The sequence below is a fragment of the Crinia signifera genome, chromosome 3 (assembly GCF_055691185.1).
Source record: "Crinia signifera chromosome 3, ASM5569118v1, whole genome shotgun sequence".
NCBI classification, from domain to species: domain Eukaryota; kingdom Metazoa; phylum Chordata; class Amphibia; order Anura; family Myobatrachidae; genus Crinia; species Crinia signifera.
In genome coordinates, this window is record NC_139219.1 from 227,431,493 (window position 1) to 227,451,198 (window position 19,706).

The 19,706-nt window shown below is 41.8% G+C and overlaps 2 protein-coding genes across 2 annotated transcripts in view; both read right to left on the reverse strand.

The window, feature by feature from the left end:
- Positions 1 to 1,414: 1,414 nt before the first annotated feature.
- LOC146062421 (uncharacterized) lies at positions 1,415 to 5,080 on the reverse strand. Its single transcript, XM_083174564.1, has 3 exons — positions 4,774 to 5,080; positions 4,123 to 4,428; positions 1,415 to 1,431 (listed from the first exon to the last, which is right to left on the reverse strand). Exons 1-3 carry the CDS (start codon positions 5,078 to 5,080, stop codon positions 1,415 to 1,417), a joined length of 630 nt encoding a protein of 209 aa, XP_083030690.1.
- A 6,741-nt stretch (positions 5,081 to 11,821) lies between these two features.
- Positions 11,822 to 19,706, reverse strand: part of MB21D2 (Mab-21 domain containing 2) — a 102,360-nt gene continuing 94,475 nt past the window's right edge. Inside the window, exons 2-3 of the mRNA XM_083177553.1 lie at positions 12,805 to 16,164; positions 11,822 to 12,638 (exon numbers count right to left, since the gene is read on the reverse strand). Of these exons, the coding sequence (XP_083033679.1) occupies positions 14,900 to 16,164 (1,265 nt within the window). The 3' untranslated portion in view covers positions 11,822 to 12,638; positions 12,805 to 14,899. The remainder of the gene's footprint in view (positions 12,639 to 12,804; positions 16,165 to 19,706) is intronic.

A 19,706-nucleotide genomic window follows, 5' to 3' on the forward strand; every position in this document is an offset into this window, starting at 1 on the left:
GGAAAACTCACCACAAGAGCACTGCACAGCGGAAAAGGGCTATGTGGAAGGACATCACCCAGGCGGTGAACGCTGTAAGTCAGCACAAGCGCCTGGTCAGAAATGTCAAGAAGAGGTTCAATGACATCAAGAGACAGCTCAAAAGTAAAATGGCCATAGAGTTGGAGGAGGCCACCAAGACTGGCGGAGGAAGCCCCACCACTGTCTGCTACACGTCCTATGAAGTCAAGCTCAAAAGAATCATACCCCCTGAGGTCCTGCCTGGCATGCACGTCGTGGATACCGATAGGCCGGCAACGCCATCCAGAGCTGGTAAGTGTGACCACATGCAATCTTAAACATACATGGCAATGTTTTCAAACTGTAATGTTCACTTGTATTGTTATGCTAAGTAAAGTGCTGCTGTGGAACTACATAGCCCAGCAAGGTCAAGCACAAAAAATTGCCTGCTCCTACTTTCAAATTGGTCATAATGCTGGGCCTTGTAGTTCCACAACTGCTGATATTGATCAACACTTTAACATTCTTTCTAGCAGCTTAACATGTATGTGGGCAAATACACATTGGTGTACTGGTGGTTTAGCTGCCATGCCTACATACCACAGATTATCCACCAGTTGTAATGTGTCCAATAGTTTAATAATAATCTAACAAAAAATTCAGGTGAAAAACAGATGTCAAATAATGTGGGGACTAAATAATGTAGTCCTTAACCAAAGGAAGTATTGTCCAGTAATCTAATTTCAATGCATTTTTGCCATAAATGCTTATCCATTGCAAGGTACATAATGGCTGCCCATCTTTCCTTTCACAGATTGTCCGTCCCGAAGTGCTCACGCATCAAAGAAAAGAAGGCCCGTTGGAGCAAAATCTGCGGAAGCAGGTAAATGAACAAAAAACAGGCCATTACACATACAGTACACACACCCATGTCACATCAACAATATATCACACTACATTCATCTCCTGCTGCTACATTGCAACGGAAATGAATGTAATCTGACCTAGCCATCTCACTTATTATTAATGTCAATGTTACATGCAGTATTGGGGTACATGTGTTAGTACATAATACCCCTAGGTATGTGCGTTCAGCATCTCAAGCCCTTTCAAAAACAGTACTGGCCTATATATGCATCAGTACTTACCTCTTCATCTGTATCCACAGGTACTGTACAACTAGGAACACAACCAACAGATTCCTCTATGATGATGTTGGACGAAATGGACATCATTCTCGAACCCGTGGAGACCTTTGCGGCTGAGGAGGAAATACAGACGTCATCACAGAGTGATCTTCCCCCAAGTGGGGTGACTCCCAACCCACCCCCACCCACAAACACACCCCATACAGCAGCTTCTGCTGCACAAGTAGCTAACTCCTTGGTAAATTTCAAGGAGATACAAAATGAATTTATGGCCTCCCAAAGCCTGCAAATAGGGAACATCCAGGGCTACATGCGTGACACTTTTCTTCAATTAAGAAAAATTGCAAGGAGTGTACGGGTTGGTGTAGGTACTCATGTGCGCATTGCTAATAGCATTGACACCCGTTTTGCAGATCTTACTTCTGCTGTAAGGAGGGTCTGGGACGGATATTAGACAGCACTTACATCGACAGCCATTACATCGACACCATTAGTTCGACAGCTCAATAGGTCGACATGGTTTTAGGTCGACATACCATTAGGTCGACATGTCATTAGGTCGACAGCTCATTAGGTCGACAGCTCATTAGGTCGACATGTTTTTAGGTCGACAGTGTCTATGTCGACAGTCAAAAGGTCGACATGGGTTTTTTCACTGTTTTTTGGCTGAAATGTCGACACAGTCGACATGGACACAGTTTGAAGTGTACCGCAGCCCCTCGCATCGCTCGCTTCGCTTCGGGCACGGTGCCTCGCTGCGCTCGGCACACTATTTTATTCTCCCACCATGCCCTAGTGGATAGTAGGGCATGAAATACCGCCTGTCGGCACATGTCGGCTCAAAAAACAGTGAAAAAACCCATGTCCACCTTTTGACTGTCGACATAGACACTGTCGACCTAATGGTAGTGTCGACCTAAAAACATGTCGACCTAATGAGCTGTCGACCTAATGAGCTGTCGACCTAATGGTATGTCGACCTAAAACCATGTCGACCTATTGAGCTGTCGAACTAATGGTGTCGATGTAATGGCTGTCGATGTAAGTGCTGTCTAATAATAGTCCGGATACCCTGTAAGGGAACAGAATAGCCATATTGGCAGCCTTGCGCAACGTATAGCTGCACTTAGCCAATCATGCACAGCGCAGACCAATGCCTTAATAGGTATACAGGCCCAACTTCAGCAGATGGAAGGCAATGTCATAGGTGCAGCAGCATATACACTGAGTAGTGTATCTAGCAGCTCAGTAATACCCCTTTCACACAGAAAAATCCCAAAAACCCAGGTATTTCCCGGATACTAAAACCCGGGTACAACTAGACAGCAAGGGGCTGACCCCCTTTCACACAGGAGCAAAAACCCGGGTATTTCCCGTGTCGACCCCTTTCACACAGAAGTCGGATTTTTCCTGCAAAACTCTGTGTGTCATAAGAAAAGGACAGTTTTAAAGGCACACAGAGATGAGATCATGAAAAGTGGGAGGTGACTGCTCACTGCATTGCATTAAACATGGCTGACAAGTTGCAGAACACCCTCTCTATTAACCTAAATACTATGACACAGTAGAAGTACAAGGACACATTGGTTGTATGTTTGAAAGAACTTGTTTTATTTTTCACAAAATATGTTTTATGCAGTTCACTTTAAATATAAAATGTTTTCAAATATAAATCTTTAGTGTTCATAAATACCCTTTCAACACTGAAACAACATTGAACTATTGCAACACGAGGTAGAATATGTATTTAGCATAGGTCTACTATCAGTGGTGGGTGAATAGGTTGTGCTGCCATCCAAGCTGGTATTGTATAGGGGAGACACACACCTAGTTTGACTGTCCAGCAGCCACACATTTTCATCCGGCACTGTATATATAGATAAACACTTGTATTTGCAATTTTTGGTACCTGTAGGGCACAGGTCTTCAACCTGTGGCCCTTCAGATGTTGTGGAACTACATGTCCCCGCATGCCCTGAGTTTTTTTGCCATCCTACTATAGGAAAAAATGTGGCAATGTATGGTGGGACATGTAGTTTCACAACATCTGGAGGGCCACAGGTTGAAGACCTGTGCTGTAGGGCAATTCGAAACACTCTGGCTCCTGCCGGGCAGTGAAAACCCGCACGGCCAGGAATCTGTGCCGCACACAGCAGTTTACAATGATGGGATCCGGCTGAAACCAGGCGGCCTGGGTGAATGGTCACATCTGTGCCCATTATTAACTACGGTGTGTGGCACGGCTTCCTGGCCGTGCGGGGTTTCGCCATCCGACAGGAGTCGGAGAGTGTGAAATAGCCCTTAGTACACCCCAAAAAAATATAAATATATAAATATAAGCCCCAAACAGGGAATTTTTTTATTGCCTTAAAGATAAAGAAGAAGGCATACTGTGTACACACTATAGATTATGTTCAGCCACATATCTAGAGTATACTCTATTTGTACACATTTAAATAAAAAAAAAGTTTGAGAACTTTGATTCAGCTCCAAACTGAAGAACCAAATGAGCTTTTTTGAGGCTCATAAACTAAAGAACCATAATACTCTACTGTGTACATCAAAATGGAACACAGCATTTAACGGGCCTTGTAAGTGCCACTTTTTAAGCAAGAAAAATTGAACGAGCCCAGAAAAAAGATAAAAAGAACAACCATATAGCAACATTACTACAAATGCCTGTAGGCAGTGCTGATTACAGTGCTAACAGGAGTGTTATGATTACTGGCATTCACTGAATCATCAGCATAATTTTTCACATTGCCATATTGCCTACTATATCCTGTGCCATTGACAGTATCATGCACTGTCTCCTGTGGACTGGTATTGGCATGTGGCCTACTTGGCTGTGTGGCATGTGAAAAATTATTGCCCATGTTTTCAGTATAACTACGCCCTTGGCCCTGCACAGTAGTTTGGCTTGAGTTTGAAGGCATAAATGTATGGCCTCTGTGGGCTGGATTACAATAATCACCCTCAGCGTACGGACTACACAGCTTGTAAGGCTGCGGATTCTGTAGTGTAGACACCATATTGGTAAGGAAGGTCATCTGTGCATCTCGATTTTCACGCGCTATGCGTTCGTGCAGACCCACCAACTGTGTGAGAAAGGAATCTTGCAACTGTCTCTCGTTGTCAAAGAAGCGCTGCAGTCGGGCATCCTCTTGAGTTTGAAATTCAAGATCGGACTCTCGGAGATGATCTACCAGGATTCTTGACATTGAGCGCGTAGCAAGCTCCATCTTTGACGGTTTTTTCTTCCTTGCAGGTACATCAAATACTAAAAATAAAGGAAAAATCATTACAATCCAATAGCGGCATGCCAGTGTATATATAGATATAGAGAGAGAGAGAGAGAGAGAGAGAGAGAGAGAGAGAGAGAGACTACTACTACTGGTTCCCACAATACCCCTCTCCAGGGCACACCACACGTGTGCTGTAGTAGTGGGTGCGGGGTTGTTACCTGTGTTACAGTGGGACTACAGGTCCCAGCAAGCCTGCAACACATGCTGATACTTGGGAGAACCACAGGTACCAGCATGTGGGGCATTAAAGGCCTGCTGATACCTATAGCCCCCTGTACATCTATTAAAATAGATACACAAACAATACTTGAAAAACTTACTGTTACGACGCAACGTTGGGGTCTCAGTCTGTGCAGGAGTGGGTGTCCCAGATGGAGTAATGGTGCTGGCTCCACTGTCCTCAACCTCAGCCTCTAATGGATCAATTGTGTCCTCCATGGCAGCAATAGGATCAGGGATGCTGTTGTCTATGCTGTCTTCAAACTCCATTATAGGTGGGCAAGATGGGCTGCATTCTGGAGTTATGCTCCGTGATGAAGCTGCACTGGATGATGATATGGCAACAGGGTTCACCAGGGCAGAATTGCCAAAGACCTCGTTACATTGGTCGAAGTAAACCCATTCCATCCTCCCAGCACCACTTTTCCTTCTGTTGTTGTCACAAACTTTGTTGTAGTACCTGCGCAGAGCTTTTAGTTTGTTGACCACCTGTTGCTGGGTACGCACAATGCCCCTTGAAGTGAGGACCTTGGCAATATTGGTGTAGACTACAGCGTCCTTCACTGTGCCAGTAATCTGTTTGCGGATTTCTTCCTCCCCTCTGACATTGAGCAGCTCACGGATCTCCTCATCTTTCCAATGCGCCATGGCCATTTACTGCTGCGCTGCACGCCTCTACCACGTGCGCTCAGCCAATCAGGGAAGCTGTAAAGATCAGCCAACCACGCAGCGCCATGCTGTACAGCCAATCAGCATAATGTTTCTATAGTCGGGAGAAAAACACGGGTCGGGCCCTTTCACACAGCCGCAAACACGTGTCTGACACGGGAAAAACCCAGGTAAATACCTGGGTCGAAGTCCCGGAACTTTAGACCCGTGTTGACCCTTTCAGACAGAAGAAAAACCCGTGTCGACACGGCAAGAGCAGGGAAATTACCGGGTCTTTTTTTCTGTCTGAAAGGGGTATTGGTGTCTCCCCCACTTCCCCACCCCGTCGGAGTATTAGGACCCGGGTTGGCCTGGGTGCAGCTTCAAGAAGTGGTTTAGGGTGGCCTGATGGTGGGAGAAAATAGGTCATATTTTTTATACATTTTTAATTTGCATCTAATATGCAATACATCTTGTTACATCCCCCGACAGTTTGAATGTTTGAGTGACAAAAATGCAGGTTGTTTATGACATACTATACTGAAGTAAAAATGTCTAAACGCATACCATTTTGTCTGTGTATTATTTTTAAACCAATTGTTGTGTGAAATATGACATAGTGTAATGGTATATGACAATGGGATTGCTGAAAAGTAGTGTTGGGTAACTCCTGGCCCGTCAAAGGTTGTGGAACTACATATTCCAGCAAGCTCTGGCACTCATTGTTTGGACTTTAATGGTTATAGTGTGTCAGGGCATGCTGGCACGTGTAGTTCCACAACACCAGGTGAGCCATGTTTTAGAGCAAACTTAATTCATACATGTTTCAAATGTACTTACAAGGTTGATTACAGCAAGGGATAGGTCAGCACCACCAGCTGCATCCGTTGGGCTCTGTGTATTAGGCTAAATGTGGGTGGAAACAGATGGTATTGCTAAATAATTTGTTAATGAGTACACTTACAGCAAAGGTACATGTTGGAATACAGGGCACATGTGCTTACCAGACGGCTGATGATTTGTGAACGCACCAGATTCCCCCTCTGCGTACCCCTCACTACCTGAGGTGTGGTAGGTTGGGCTTCCTGCACGACTGCTGCATGTTCCTTCTCCACATAGGCAGGTTGGGACAGGGCTATGTTGTGTAACATGCACAAGCCTGGACGATCATCACTACTTTTGCAGGGTGGTAAAGCAGCGTACCCGATGACCGGTCCAAACACCGGAATCTACTTTTCAATACGCCAAATGTGCGCTCCACCACATTGCGGGTTGCAATATGGGCTTCATTATACCGGTGCTGTGCAGGGCCCTCTGGGGAGCGCAAAGGTGTCATGAGCCAGGAAACACACCCATATCCTGAGTCGCCTAAAACACACATAGGAAGTTATTGCCTTATATGGTAAGGTATGTGCATTGTGCAAACAGGAGACACTGGGAGAACAGCAATATGCTTGTGAAACTGGAAACACACACATTTGAGCAGGTACAAATAAGGACAGAGAGGGTAATATGTAAAAATGTACTTACCAAGTAGCCAGCCCTCTGGCATTTGTTGTTGGGTAAATCGGTTCCAGAGGCCGGAGTGTCTCAGAATATAGGCGTCATGGCAGTTCCCAGGAAAGCCTGCGACAACACAAAGGGTCCAAATCATCTCTCACCTGCTCATATAAGTCCAACAGGTTAATGCGGTTCAGCCTAAACATCCCCACAACCTGTTGATCCGAGAGGGAGTCCAGGTACAGCCGAGCACGATACATACGTGGGGTACGCATTAGTCTGGGGGCTACTTGGATCTGATGTGCAGCTTCCTCCCTCCTGCGCAGCTCCTCCAAATGGGCCACATCACAAATAAGCAACTCCAAACCACTCTGCAAAATCTCCATGTCTCAAACCCTCACAGGTGCCCTTAATGATGTTGGGGTTTATGTAGGGGTGTTTCTGAGTGAAATTGAGGGCACCTGTGCTGAAATTAACCATGTGTGCACTTGACCAAAGTGAGTTCTGGGCCAAATCGCCCAACAGAACCTGGTCTGAAAAAAGTGCGATTATTGGACACCTTAAAAGTGCGATTTGCGAAAACGCATTCCATTAAATAAGCGATTTGTATTCTTTTGTGTACGAAAACATCTGGATGCGATAAAAATGCGAATTTTTCACACTTTCAGTCCGCATGAGTTATCGCACATAATATGCGATATCCGTCCCTTAGCGCATCCTATTAAATATGCGATTTCAAGGAAAAATGCGATGTCGCCATTTTTATTACTAATATTCACCAAAAAACACTAAACTCATCCCATAGAATGTCACCCGTGATGTTAGTTGAACATCACTAGCTTCTATAGAGATATTACTTGTGCAGGATGTGACTCATTGCAGAATTTGTACAAGAATTAAAATTTTCACTTGTATTTCAGAAAGTCCCAGAGTCTCGAAAGAAAGCACAACTTGTTTTTTAGGGTCCAATCCATATGCTGCAAGACAATGTGAACCTCCATAAAGACTCAAGTAACAGGGGCATGCCCAGTTAGGATATGACTGATTTTTGTAGGTTTTTTTTATCCCTTTTCTTTCTTTTCTCTACGTGAGTGTTTATGGCACTTTTTGCCTATGTCACGGTTTGCCTTATTATTATTATTTGGTGAGTGCCTTTTCTTGGATTTACTTACATTAATATATATTTCTTATATGTCACTAAGTAGTAATGTTGCAATATAGGTGTGTGTGTGTGTGTGTGTGGGGGTGGGGGTGGAGAAAGCCTCAAACACTGACACTGATATTTCACTGCTATCCTTTCGAGTGGTGTTTTGGGGGTGTAATACGCCCCACATGTGAACATCTATGTTAGGAATGTACGTGATAAGGTTATCTTGATGTTTGGTGGATAGGCTCATAGTATTGGCCATTAGTTTATTTTAATGCCTGTATGGGGCAACTACTGTTTTGTGTCTATGTTGTAGTATTCAGTCTCATGTATCACATCCCATTAACAGTAGCTAGGATCATACTTGCCTACCTGACCCTCTCCATGATGGAAAAAATGCTCTGTTCCAGTTCCTGGACCTCCCTGGTAATGTATGATTGCCGTCACCTGTGGGGAGCAAGGTAATTAATAAGAAAGATGTTTCACCACAGGTGATGTTAATCATACATTACCAGGGAAGGCCAGGAACAGAGCATTTTCTCCCTCATGGAGAGGGTCAGGTAGGCAAGTATGGCTAGAGTGTGCAGTCCAAACCCCCTCCCTCATTATATTCAATAGTATGTGTATGTATGCACAAGAGAGACAATGTCATTCTGTTTTTAACACCCCTCCCACCTGTCCTGATGTTTTTAAAGTAGGGACCTAGCTAACATGCTAACTGCAAAGTTTGTATAAAAAGGCATAGGTAAGATCCTTATGCATTTATAATCATATTACTCAAATATGGGGTGAGAGGCATGGAGCACCTGTAACTCTCTGGCTAGGCCGCTTCGGGGAACCATCGTTTTGACTGTTGATCTAGCCATTGTTGACCAAATGCTTGTTCCTACCAGTCTAGACATGATGAGCTGGATAGCCTGGCCATGATTACAATTTGACTGGATGAGGAAGTGGCACCAGCAATTCTGGTGAACCGGATTGCAGATTGGGAAGCTAATTCCACACAGGCTTTCACCAAATGATGTGCAGTCCTAACATGCAAAACTACCAACAAGTAATGTAGGTCAGGAATACAGGATTTGCACAGCAGATATGAATATTGCTGTGCAGGACTTCTGCCGGGTGTTTAAGGCATATAAAGATAGCAAGCCTATCATAGAAGATAGTCCAGACCAACCCCTTTATTGAACAAATTGCCTAGCAGCTATTAGAGCTGCACAGCACAGTTTCAATCAGAATTCTTCCTACAGCCACTGGGTGTCCTTGTTGCCCAACAACCAGCAGAGATCCATTGGACGGCAGTTTGGATAAACCCCAGTTGCTTGGTAACAGCCGGTGCTTCTGCAGAGGGTGGGCTGTGGTGGCTTGTTACCCTCGTTCGCCTGGCAACAGCTAGAGTCTTAAGCGGGACATAGCCACTCATTACAGTGGGTCCTTAACTATTACATTTAGCCATCATGATCATTAAAGATTGCCTCATGCCACTTTCTTGCAGGACATATTGTACATTTGCATTGCTATTCAAGTGTTCTGTATTGCAACAGCGCCACCTGGTGACAAAATGTGACTCCTTCCAATATTGAAATAAACCCCAGCTTTAACCCAGTTAAGATCTGGGATGCTGTGCTTGGGTTGAAATGGAGGCTTTCTGTACTTACCCATTATTCCAGTATCATCACACTTTACACTGGACCCAGGTTTCCCAGTTTATAGTAAGTGCTTGGAGATTATGTAATCTTGGGACGATTGTCCCTGGATATACAGAAGGAGCCGGCTTTAACTTTGCCCAGCGCCCGCCAGATCCCTTTCACTGGCGAGCACCGGCGATAGGGACTGGGACGCACGCGCGTCCCAGTATCAAGGCGGCTGGGCAGCGTCTCCCAGCCGGTCTTCGCTTCAGGGAGACGCTGCCCAGTTGGGGGGGTGGGGTGTGGGGGGGGTCGTGGTGGCGAGGGGGACCGGCAGTGACTGCGGGGACCTCTGGCAGACTCCGTAGCATCTCGTGCGCACCCGCCTCTGGCAGTAGCCGCCCGCTGACAGGGACTGGCGATGGAATGGCCAGCCCCTGCAAAGTTAAAGCCGGCTCCATCTGTACGAGAAAAATAACAAATGACTGCGGCAAAAAGAAGTCGCTGTCACTTTAAGAAGTGCAGTCTTGCTAAGACCAATAATCAATCACTAAGGTAATATAATACATTTTCTAAATACATGATATAGAAGTGCACTTCATAACAATAAAAAAGATATACAGCTCCAGCTTATCGGTCCCCATTGGTGTCCATCAGCGCTTCTGGCTCTCCCATATTGTGGCAGCAATCTTACTCAGCATGTGTCCAGAGTGCAGTTCCGGTAAATAAATGGAGAATCCTAACTTGACATCACCCTGATCATACCAAAGGTCTGAGGAAAAGTGATCTATCCATTTACAGCCACTGGAGATGATTGTTCTTATGCGGGACTGGTAACTATATCGAAATACATTCACTGCCTCAATAAGGAACTTTTTTGTCCATTCTAAAAGCCTCTACAAATCTGAGCCAATATCAAGCCTCATAAATTCAAAAAATTGCCAGCAGTGTGTGTTGTATGTTGTTAGTCTTTATGTCTTTTTTATTGTTATAGAAGTGCACTTCTATAACATGTATTTAGAAAATGTATTATTTTAATAAAATTATATTATTATATTATCTTAGTGATTGATTATTGGTCCTAGCAAGACTGCTCTTCTTAAAGGCCTAGCAAATTCTTTTTGCCACAGTCATTTGGGATTTTTTCTCTTTCTTAAAGGTACACATCCTTTCTAAGCGGCTGCAGTTTTGCTTGGTATAATCATTGAATATTCATATACAGTTTAAATCTACCATCACTCCTACGTGATCCACTCTGTTTTTCCCCTGGATATACAACACATATACACACACAACACAGACAATACTTACATGCGTAAGAATTTCAATAATTTTGCTGGTACGCAAGAGGATTGTCAACCTTTTCTTTTTTGTTATAAAAAGATGACAATCCTCTTGCATACCAGAAAACTTTTTGAACTTATTACGCATGTAAATATCATCTCAGTGTTGTGTGTGTATATAGGTGTTGTAAGTCCAGGGAAAATCGTCCCAAAATCTTTAATTATTACTAATTAAATGTTAAGTCTAATTTTTAAGTGAGCCACCAAACAAAAGAGAGTGTACTATCTCATTCTCCTTTGTTGCATCCAGTTGACTCTCCACACATGTGCTGAGGCACGTCTACAACTTGATGTGGAGAATTTACAATATTGCATCATGATTATTATATTTAGTGGAGCTTGTGAACAGGTATCCTTTCCATTTTCCCTCTCCCCATGTTTACAGATGTACAGTAATCTCCAAGGGCTACTGCACCAGCCAATTCATTTATTTTAGGCATAACCTGGGTCATACCTTTCACACATAAGCCAGGACACTGACCCAGGTTGCAAGTCCAGGAATACCTCTGATCAGTTGCAGTGTTACGCACCCGAGGTCAGGCCCTTTCAGACATAAGCAGGAACCAGGCTGACGAACGTACCCCTGGGTTTTTGGCTTATGTCTGAGAGGGGTATAAGTGGATAGCACATTCTCTGTAGTACCTGTTAAGGGGATGTAAACTCACTCTCAGTAGGGATACATTAATTTTAACTGACCTGTATTTTATTTAATTGCCTCTAGATATGTTATGTGATTACCCTTTTGTCCAATGTACATTATGCTTAGTTAAACTGAACATGTGGCTGTTGAACAACAAATCCCACGATGTCCATACAGTAAGCCTGCACTGATACACTACGTCACATGAAAAGCAATAAAGAAATAAATATCAACAGTCCAAAATAGATTTCCATTTTTAATTTGCATGAGAAAAAAATGCATATCAATTATACATCTCAGGTCTGATAGCAGCACATAGATACACAATGACAGAAGTTTCTTCTCTGGGTGATGTATGAGACACGCATAATATACATAATCAAGGAGAACAAAGGATTTCAGCAGGATTAATGTATTACTTCATATTTAAAAGGAGAACCAAGACCAGTAAAATAAAAAGTTTATTCTATATAAAGAGAAAATAAGCACATGTAGGAAAACAATTGATGGTAGGAAACAATTAAAACGTGACAAGAGACTATTTAGGGACATTAGTGCAAATAATGCATATGGTAATGCTTAGAATTAGTTTGATTATATATCTGGTTTTAATCAGAGAGATTCTGGTAGTCTGCATTCAACAACTATAAACACAGATCCTAGTTCATAGAAATATCAGTTTGGAAAAGTTGCATACACTTAAGGGTACAACTTTTGTTCTGAGCGGGATTTAGTTATATAGTATTACACTGGGGCGTTATTAAAATTAAATGCAATGTACCAGAAATGAACTTTTGTATCCAAACTGTAGTAGAGACCATAACCGCTACAGATTATGACCCTCGACTATCGATAACATTCTGGTAGATATTGCTACCTTTCAGAGAGGACAGATCCAGAGTTTTCCTCAGATAACCTGAACATTTTAATTTGGGTGCAGGTTTTACTGGTAGTGATGAAATCTAGTCCAGATAAATATGGAATAACTAAATAAATATTTATTGGATGGTCATTTCATTCTTTAAACTATAATATAGTATTTGGTTATTGAATGGTTGGCCTACAGCAGGCATGTCCAACCTGCGGCCCTCCAGCTGTGGTGAAACTACACATCCCAGCATGCCTTGCCATAGTTTTAGCATGCCCTAATATCAAAACTGTGGCAAGGCATTCTGGGATGTGTAGTTTCACCACAGCTGGAGGGCCGCAGGTTGGACATGCCTGGCCTACAGCATAATACTTATGATGCATTTCTTGGGTCACCTGTAGGTTTCATCAGAACTGTTTTTTAGAACCACCTTCTTCGTAGTCATTCTCCCCGCGATTGTGTAAAATGCCACCTGCATCAGAATTGCAAGCAAAAGTGACAGGAAACAAAATAGTGCCTCAATAAATATCAGTTCAGTAGATATTCTTCCCCTTGATGAACTCTGTCCTATAAAAGGCAGAACATGAGTACGGTCTTTTGTCCTATCCTAAACATTTTTTTATGTATTAATAAGTTCTCCTGTATTGGGGATTAAGTACTGGGACTAGAAGTTCTTACTTAAACCCATACTAGATCGCCTTATATTACCAACTTTATTCTCAGATACATGGTCTTTAGAAATATACACAATGTTGTGATTATTGTGTCCACTTTTCCTTTCTTTTTATAGACATATTTTCATTTGGCTCAGTTGGACTCATGAGTCACTCGGGAACTGAAAGAATGAAATATAAGCGATATTCTTTGATTGCACTTTTTGTGTTATGCATGTCTTCGCATTATTAGGTGACGTTTATTTCTCCTTTTTCACTTGATTCACTCACTACTTACTGCAGCTCACCACTGCACAATGTATACATATTTAAGAAGCAGACAACATTTATTGATGGTGACAGTCTCACCTTCTGTATCATGGGAGAAGAGTGAATTTCTGGACAATTGCTGCTAATGCAGGAGAAATGTGTAGAATATTGTTGAAAATCATCAACTGTATCTGTCCACTTGTTTAACCCTTTGAATGCCAAGTACATTTGCCAATCTAGGTGTGAAAATTGCAAAAGCCAACATTTGTATTTATCATAATAGCCTGTAAGGTCTACCTTTTATAGGAAATATAACTTTTTTTTTTTTTACACAACAATTTTTTATTTGAATTTATATAACAATTTATAGAACAAATGTGAGCGATGCTTTTTAGTAGATATTTTGCACATATCTCAGAAATGTTGGCAATGGGTTAATTACTGTATAATTATTCTGCAGTCTTGGGGTGGGGCTATTTATCAAAGTGCAGGAAGAGAAATAATAGTGAAAAACGATCAACCAAATGAGCTTAGTGTTTGGGTTCTTCATCTCTCTCAATTTTACCACTCTTAGAGCTTTGATAAATACCCCCCTTCTCAAAAGCTGATGTACCTCACATTTTCAGAATATTTACAAATTATACAAAATAAATGTTGCAAACCTTAAAGTTCCCTCTGCAAATACAGTATATACTACTTAAATGATAAATTATATTGCATGTATTATATCCTGTAGCAAACCTCTGATGTAACGTGCCATTGATTCTAGTAGTGTAGTATGTAGGCAGAATAGTATCAATGCACTTCCAGTGTATACTCAAACACCTTTCTACAATAGAAACTGTACCTGGAAAGGAAAAGGATGAATTATTTAAAAGTTCAAAAACATTCTTTGGATTGAAACTTCTGAAACAGAAGTGGAATCATTCCAATTCAACATACAATGGATGAAACTGCAAAAGGATGTGGTGTTTCTAACTAGAATGAGTTTATTTGCAGATTTACCTCCATAGCTATAAAAATGTTCTTGTATCTATCTAGAGAGACAGCAAATATACTCAGTCTACAGTATTTTCTTCATACACCCATGATGTCTGAAAGAACACCCCTTGTGTACAAACCTCCGGTGTATAATGTAGAGCAGATACGGGCAAAACAGGTTCAGAAGTGTGAGAGATGGCGTCCAGCACTAGCTGGGAGTACCAAACTTTGCCTTATTTAAAACAATGGAAGCCCAATGTGATTAATTTATTCCCAAAACATAAAAACAGAATTTAACGTGTATACAAATTAAATAGACAATAGCAAACATAAAATGGTCATTAAGGCTCATGTTCTCCCTTAAAACTAAAAATGATAAAGCAGCATATGAAATAGTAATATACTGTTTCAAAAGTTGCAAAATCCTGCACAAACAGGATTACAAAGTTCATATTGTTCTTGTCTGATCCAATCTATGCTGGATATGTAAAAAAACAAGAGACATCACATAGACTACACATAAAGTCTTAATGTAAGCATCTGAGTGTTTTAGAAAAACTTGTCATCGATCCTAAAGTGAGGCCTGGTTACATCATCAGGGTTGATGAAGACGGAGATAGATTTTCCTGGGTTTTCAGTCACTAACTGTTGTAATTTTTTGGCTAACCGATCATCCGGCTGGTTGTCGCCACCTCCGTCAGATTGTGGCGATGGTATGCTAGTGGTGCTACCTCTCCTCTGGAGATCCATGGTTAGCCTGTTGGCTGCCTTGACGTGCTCTATGGCCGTCCGGAGGTGTTCTGTCGGGTCTGATCTTACAGAAGAAAGCTTTCTTGCATGTAACATGACGGTCTCCTCTGAAAGGTGCTCTAGCATATTGCACTGAGGGATGAAGTAATTGGGGCACATTTTGTTGACTAAGCAATTCTGCAGATCATCAATAAGTCCCAGTAGGAAATGGGCAGCATAATCTTCCTGAGCTAAGTAATTAGCCGGCAGTCTATCGCAAGCCCATAGCATCATACTACGTAAATGATACGGACTAATAGCTTTTGGTCTTGATAAAAGCTTAATGATTATGGCTTTACAAGCTTGATAGGCTTGCATTAAGCTACTGGAAATGCATTTCTTTAGCTGCACCTCGCTTCTAGCAAATGACAACCTCCATTCATTATCTTTTTTACCCTTAAAAGAGCAAGCTGGCACTAAATAAAAGCCACTGATGACTTCTTCTTCTGTAATCTTGCCATCCCAAAAATGATTTTCCATTAGCCAACTTTGAGCTACAGCCGGCCACCCTTTGAATGAGACAACAGGCACAATATCATACATCATGCGACTGCTCCCAACACCTAAAATGATGGAAATGATGGTACCATTCTTCTCTACCTTCTCCACCTTAGGCATGCCTCTCTGAGGTTTCTTCTGAATCTCAGACAGGACAATGCTGATGGACTCATGAAACCAGTCTGCGACTTTCGTAGGGGAGAAAAAATAGTTAGTTGCCCCATTGATATGGTCAACTATTGTACAGCAATCTTTCCACTTTGTGATGGTCCCTTCATCAAACAATCGAAGGCTAAGCCACGAGTGACACAGAGCAGAATGGCGCATATCCAGCGTGACCGGCTGGTTCCGGTCATGAAGTTTTAAAGCTGGCACTAGCAAAGTAAAATCCATGTCATATTCTGTTCCACGGGCGTAGACATTTAGCTCATCAAGGTCCAAGTCCACAACGCCTTCTCGGACACCACCAGAAAGCAGCAAATATTCATTAGCTACTGGCAGCTTCTGGTCTAGTTTCTGCACCATGCCTGTAAAAGACATAAAAATTGGTATTTTAATATAGGAAAGCATTTCCACAATATGGTTTCTAAACAGACTACACATTAACACATTCTCAAAATAAGGAAAATAAGACCGGAACATTCCAAAAACAGCTCGGCTAAATAAATCTAGGAACAAGCAAACACTTTCACGTATAGAATTTTCCTCCAAAGTTTTGGACAGCAATAGTAAATTTACAGGCACTGTAGCCCTCTGGATATGAAACCAGGTATAAAATCACTAAAGGTGTGTACGCACGGTACAATGTGGACGCTGATTGATTTTGTTATTATCGCTCAGTGTAGTTTTTTTTCAGGGATCTTTTTTTAGTTTTGACTGACAAGTCAGTAACTGTACTGGAAAAGTCTCAATAGCAGGACCAGCAACCATTAAGGGTTGGGTGCGGGAGCGCACATCTAGCGATATTGCCCTGAAAACAAGGGGGATATGGTCGCTCAGCGACCCATTAGCCAGCAATTCTGGCTAATATCGCCCTGTGTGTACAGGGCTTAACATCTAAGAGTATCGTTCACAAATTATTTTCGTTTAGTGTTTATTGTATGTGGACATTTTATGATAAATAAATAAAGATTTTAAAAGATTCTAAACTCCAGTGTTTGCCACAGCAGTTTATAAGGAAAGTTACAACATACAGAACACAACAATCTTGACATTTAAACGGAGGTTGATCATGATGCTAATAATGAGGCTGCAGCATTTTGTAATGGTTGACCGTTCAAAATGTAAACCTCATAAATACTCAAGGGACTGTCAGACATTGAAATGCCACAGGGTTTCAGATCTGCAGTTTTGTATGTCTAATTAGCTAAACAAAACGGACCAGGTGGCACAGATAATTGAAACCTGTTCAATGCACTCTGAGGCAGCTGTGTGCAGAAGCAGCTTCATCAGCTTAACGACAGCTATTTTTTTCCATGTTACACGCTAGCTTTTAAGCATCATTTAAGAAAACAAACATGGAGGGAATCAATACAAAAATAACCCAAGTGCATTAGGAGTAACTGAAACTAATAGATATTCTTTCTGTATCTAGTGGTTTACCTCACAATCAATTTGAATTTGAGCCATTTCAATGCAGTGTATAGAGTTATATGCACAGAACAGCCGTTTTGTAGGGGGGCGAGACAACACTGTGTCTGTGTGTAATAAGCAGTATGTACCTTGGTTGCACGGTGATGAAACCAAACAAACAAACAATCAGACCGGTCTATATACAGCATATGCAGTATTAATTTTCATGAGGAAATATAAATATGCAACACTTGGTTTTCAAAAAACAAACAATGTAAAACTAATGTATAACAGAAGTATAAATGTTTACATAATAAAATAAAACAGTTTATTCGTTTTCCACTAGATGGCGCACAAATTGTCTTTTACTTTATATGCTCCCTGCTTGCTGGGACTTCTACAGTTACAGTTTAAGTTCCCCAAGGCAGTTCTACTGAAACATCTTATTACTCGTTAAACTGATTAAGATATGCTTTGTTGTCAGGCCTATTAGTAGATCAATTAGGATCACTTGTCTAAGTAAATCTGGTATTAGACATTGTGCTGGATGTAATAAGAAAACTTCTCAAACACTAAAAAAAATGTGGTATTAAGCTTTGCATATTCTACATAATTCATAGGAGCAGCAAAGCAGCAAATCTATCTCTTGTATAATATTTTTCTTTAATCTCTGAAAGCTTGAATTCAAAATGAAAGTATTTATTGGCTGTTGAGCAAAGATTTCAGGAGCACGGCACAATCCACCCGCTAAGCAATCTATAATTAGATGTGAGCAGTTCCACATGGAGCTTAGCTCCACAGAGACAGTGAGTGTTTGGATACAACTCTGTTAAAATCCCCAAAGTCATATCCTGCTAAAATGCCTGGTCACCATGCCACACATCGGAAAGTCTGTTAAAACATAGCTAACTATATTCCATTTGATCACCAATATTGTCTCACAATTGCTAGAATCACAGCAGTGACACCATGGGGTCAATTCCCACCGTGGACCTCCTTGTACTTTCGTGAGTTTTCTCCCACAATCTAATATACCGGTAGGTTAATCGGTTCCCTACAACAATTAACCCTGTGTGTGCATGTACAGATGTGTTCTGCTACAGCTTTGCTGTGTGCGGCAGCTTGCTACAGCAGGTTCACTGTGTGCATGAATGGCGGCATGCCGCGTGTGTATGCATTGTAGCTGGCTCCCATTGAAATGTATGCATAGTGGTAGCTGTGGTAGAGGGACACATCTGTACATATGCAGACTATAAGGGTCAAGTGGTTATCTGCCAACAAATTCTATGACCCATGGGGGTCATGCAGCTGTAATGCGACAGAGGTTGCAGGCACGTAGAGCACATCACTACACATCCATACACTGTCTTAAGCTGGGTGCACCATGGCAGATATATCTGCGGATCAACTGTTCTGCAGATATATTTGTTGTCGGATCAGACACCATGTTCTCCATACATACTGCCTGATGCTACAACTCGGTTGGCACAATTACACGCGCCTGGCCAGATGAGCTGTTAATCAAGGCGAAGGTGGGGGGTGTACAACACAATGAACCAATATCTCTTAAATATATCGGTCACATCCGACGTGATAGGTCTGAAAGACGCAGTTCACAGACATATGGCTAGTACACACACTGGCCATTGTTCAATTAATATATATCGGCCTCTCAATCGAACAGACAATATATTGGGCAGTGTGTACACAGCTTTACTTGCTCTGTTATACAGCCGCATAACGTAACCATTACTCTATAGAGATCTGGGGAGAATGTTTGTTTAATCCACTGAGCTGAGGAGGTCAATAAGGGCGAGACAAACAAACATATGGTGATTGGATGGGGTGTAATGGGGGCACAACACACCAGCAATTTTCTGATACAATCTATTAAAGTAAGGGTGGGGTTTCTTTATCAGATTTTTTTACACCTCTCAGTTTAAATATTTTCTGCCAGTATAATGATGTATAAACAACAATGCCATCTAGTGGTTAATCAGGGACTAAAAATACCAGACACTGAATTTTACCATACCTCAGCCTGCTACAGCCGAAGCATTGCATTACCAACAAGGGTGCTTTGCTCAGTAGCACACTATAATTATTACACTGTATTTATATAGCACATGCTGTCATTATCGGCAGTGCTGTACAATAGTAAAATAAATATTGATTTTAATAGGGTAAATGAATACTGCCTCAAAGCAGTATTCAAATGCTAAATAGTTAGACCTGTATAATGAAAACATGAAAATCCAAATAGAATCTAAAAATGTAAAAGAAAGTATGCGGCATGAATAAGATGATCATGTGCATCCAGATGTGCTCTGTTATAGCACTAGCTAAGCAGTGGTTGCCAACTCATCGTTCACAAACCAATGGTAGCTCTGCACAGTAATACGGGCAGCTCGACCCCTGCTGATTGCTCCTCCACAGAGGAGACAGATGCTAGAGGACATATCTGAACATTTAGAAATGGAACAGTGTAGCAAGAAAT

Bases quoted from the DNA above. Each gene is read 5' to 3' on its own strand.
- LOC146062421 (XM_083174564.1), bottom strand. From the start codon at position 5,080: ATGGAATGGGTTTACTTCGACCAATGTAACGAGGTCTTTGGCAATTCT. The intron at 4,429-4,773 runs GTAAGTTTTTCA...CTTTATTTTTAG, and splicing joins CCCAACGTTGCGTCGTAACA to TATTTGATGTACCTGCAAGG.